Source organism: Gavialis gangeticus, unplaced genomic scaffold (assembly GCF_001723915.1).
Source record: "Gavialis gangeticus isolate Ggan-Ray unplaced genomic scaffold, GavGan_comp1, whole genome shotgun sequence".
Taxonomy (NCBI): Eukaryota; Metazoa; Chordata; order Crocodylia; family Gavialidae; genus Gavialis; species Gavialis gangeticus.
Window position 1 is genome coordinate 32,658,672 of NW_017729031.1, and position 2,971 is coordinate 32,661,642.

At 50.2% G+C, this 2,971-nt stretch overlaps 1 protein-coding gene across 2 annotated transcripts in view; it reads left to right on the plus strand.

Moving 5' to 3' along the window:
• Window positions 1-2,971, plus strand: part of SEMA5B (semaphorin 5B) — a 310,450-nt gene that overhangs the window by 222,153 nt on the left and 85,326 nt on the right. For both annotated transcript variants that reach the window (XM_019522582.1, XM_019522583.1), the window contains exon 12: window positions 2,245-2,362. In XM_019522582.1, the coding sequence (XP_019378127.1) occupies window positions 2,245-2,362 (118 nt within the window). The remainder of the gene's footprint in view (window positions 1-2,244; window positions 2,363-2,971) is intronic.

The window sequence follows — 2,971 nt, forward strand, 5'->3', positions numbered from 1 at the left end:
CTCATTACAAATTGCAGTTACCTGCCTCCGCTTGCTGAGCGGCTGGAGGTGTTAAGGGCTGGCAGGACGAGGAGAGAGCTGCTAGCTCTGGGCAGGACTCTGGTTTGCTTTGACTCTTTTTTTCCCTCCTCCACGGGTGATTCCTTCTTCCCTCCAGGAACGGCGCGGTTCCCTCCCGAAGCGCTGAGGTTACCCAGGGGGCTGAGCATGTTCCCAGTCCCAGGGCCAGCTTGGTAACTCTGCCCAGACCCTGCCGAGGGGCTGCTGGCCTTGCAGCGACACCGGCAGGGACGCGCTTCTTGCAGAAAAGGCGGCATTGGAGCAGCGCGAGCTGCCAGAGCAGGGGGATTGGGCTCTTTGGCCAGAATAATAAGCACAGCCACACATATCCCTTTCCATGTCCTTGGGCTCAGGATCCCAAGTCTCCTCTATTTTTTTATGTTTTCCCCTGCCTGCTACCATGGGCTGGGCCAGGATGGTCTATGCCTTTTTCCCTGTGCGTTTTGAAGCCATTTAAAGGAACCCATTGCTGTGAACTGTTGCAGCTTGTTCACTACATTTCCCTCTTTAAGTGACCAAGAGATCGCCGCATCCCTTATTTTGCCGGCTTAAATCTTCAGTGAAACAAACACCCTCCTGCAAAGCGGGAGCAAATTGGAGACGGGTAAATAGTAACAGAAATCGTACCGGAGAGCGAACGCAGCCAGGGTTTCCTTTCCGGTAAATTGCTTTGGAATCGGCTCGGACTAGCCTTTCATCCGAGTTGTGCTCAAGGGACAGGCTTTTTCATTTGTAGCTGATTACAGGCTAATAGGATTTCAAAGATTTCTGGATGGGAATACTTCACATCTTGTTTCATTTGATTTTTTTTCTGATGTTTCACTTATCATGCTGATACCTACCCTTGGAATAAATCTTACTGCCCTCCTTTTTCGCTGCCTGACCTGACTCTCCCCCTTCCCCCCGTGCTTGGGGCCCGTGCCGCTGTTCACTTGGCCTTTCTAGAGTTGCGTGGGACTTTTGGAAAGACTTGAGCATTGCGTGCACACTAAGGCTGGCTCATTGAAAGAAAGAAATAACGTTTTGTCCCTGTTGGCTTTGTCTCTCCCTCACTGACTCATGCTTGTCCTGTTATTGTCTTTTCATAATGGAAATGAAAGGCTGCCTATACACATGCTCATTCCTGTTTTAATTAGAACGCGTCGGCGCGGACTTGACTAATCAGCAGCCATTACTAGCCTTGATTAATCGAGCCTGCTCTGCGTTCTAATTAAAGCGCTCTAATGTCACCTCGCTGTCATGTCTATTAAGCCTATATGCGTTTTAAAATGGCTGCGGGGGTGCGTTAGCTGAACCTTGTTGAATGAGGTTTAGCGAAAGAGTCCTACGGCCCTTTTTAAATGTGTGGGGGCTTCATTGATGTGACGATGAGGTGTTTTAATTAGAGCGGCTCTCCGGGAACCGCTCTAATGAAAATGCCCCCCAAGCATGTGTATAGGCAGGCAAAGATTTGAAGGGAACCAATGGGAGTGACCAGCATGGCCAAAGGTTTGGCCAGTGTTTATCACTGGCCTGTGCTGTCTAGGGAAGGTAGTAGCCAGCGCTGTTTTGCTTTAGCAGCTCACACAGTGGGAACACGCATTTCGCTCGTAGATGTGGATCGGGCAGGAGGATGAATGCGCCAGTGTTCGGAGCAGCCCAAGGCGCACAAATAATGTTCAGCTGTGACTTTTCCAAGCTGACATCTCCACGTTAGGATTATAAATGAAACCATTGTTCTGACAAAGGCCAAGACTAATAGAAAGCCTTTATGAGTGGCCCAGTGGCTAATTCTGCTTGTCTAACCCCTTTGCATGGACACAGTGTCAGAAAACATGCTCACAGAGGTGGCTTTGTGCGAGCTTTGGCCCCGATGAGTGATTATGAGGGGGCGCAAAGATACCGCGGTGACAAGCGTTCTTTGACTAAAATTTGTAAAGTAATTCCCCCCCCCGAGGCCTTGGAAGGGAGCGAACTGCTTTTTAATCTGCGGCGTGCACAAGTGACATTTGCTTTGTGTCCTGCCACCCTTGTTATTCAGCTGTTCTCTCCTCCCGGGGAGGTAAAGCTTTGCTTAGAAGAAATTGTTTCTTCTGAGGTTCAGCGCGGTTGACAGCTGTCATATTAGAAGAACTACACTTGAATACATGTTTTTCGAGCCGGCCGGTCTTAAAAAGCTCTAATCTTTTCTCTTTCCGCATGCAGGGAATGTCTGGGAGCCAGAGACCCATACTGCGGCTGGGATAACAAACAGAAACGCTGCACTACCATCGAGGACAGCTCCAACATGAGCCTGTGGACTCAGAATATTACCGAGTGCCCAGTAAGTGGACTTGAAAGGCCGAAAACATATATGAATGTACTCAGCATGTGTGACAGAGGGAGAGAAATAGGTTATCCAGACACTAGTCAACCTGGTATCGAATACCTACATTTTGATGCTTTATAGGCCTTGCACGTCCCCCAAAAGTTGGAGCAGCCTTAGGGTGGCTTTAATTCAGGGGTGGGCAAAATGCGGCCCGCCAGGCCATTCTATCCAGACCCTTAAGAAAAGTTAGAAAATTAATATTTATCTGCCCCTGGCTGCCTGCTGTGCAGCCCTCAGTGGCTTGCCCAAACTCAGAAAGCGGCCCTCCGCCCAAAATAATTGCCCGGCCCTGCAGAGTCTAATTTATATTCTTTTTTCTGCAGCTCCCTAGCAAGGAGAAGAGCTCTTTGGCCCCAGCTAATCTCGAGGACCTGTGGTTTGGGGGCTGGGAGACCACGGCTAGCATAGGGCTGTTTCGGTACCTCTGTGCTGGCCAGAGGGGCTCCTCCGCAGGGGGTATCCCACGGGAGAAGCAAAGAAGAGCGTGAAGGAGAAAAAGAGGGGGTGGAGGGGGGCAGTGTGGGGAGGTGGGGGTGTAAATAGAGCGAGAGGGTCATGGGGTAT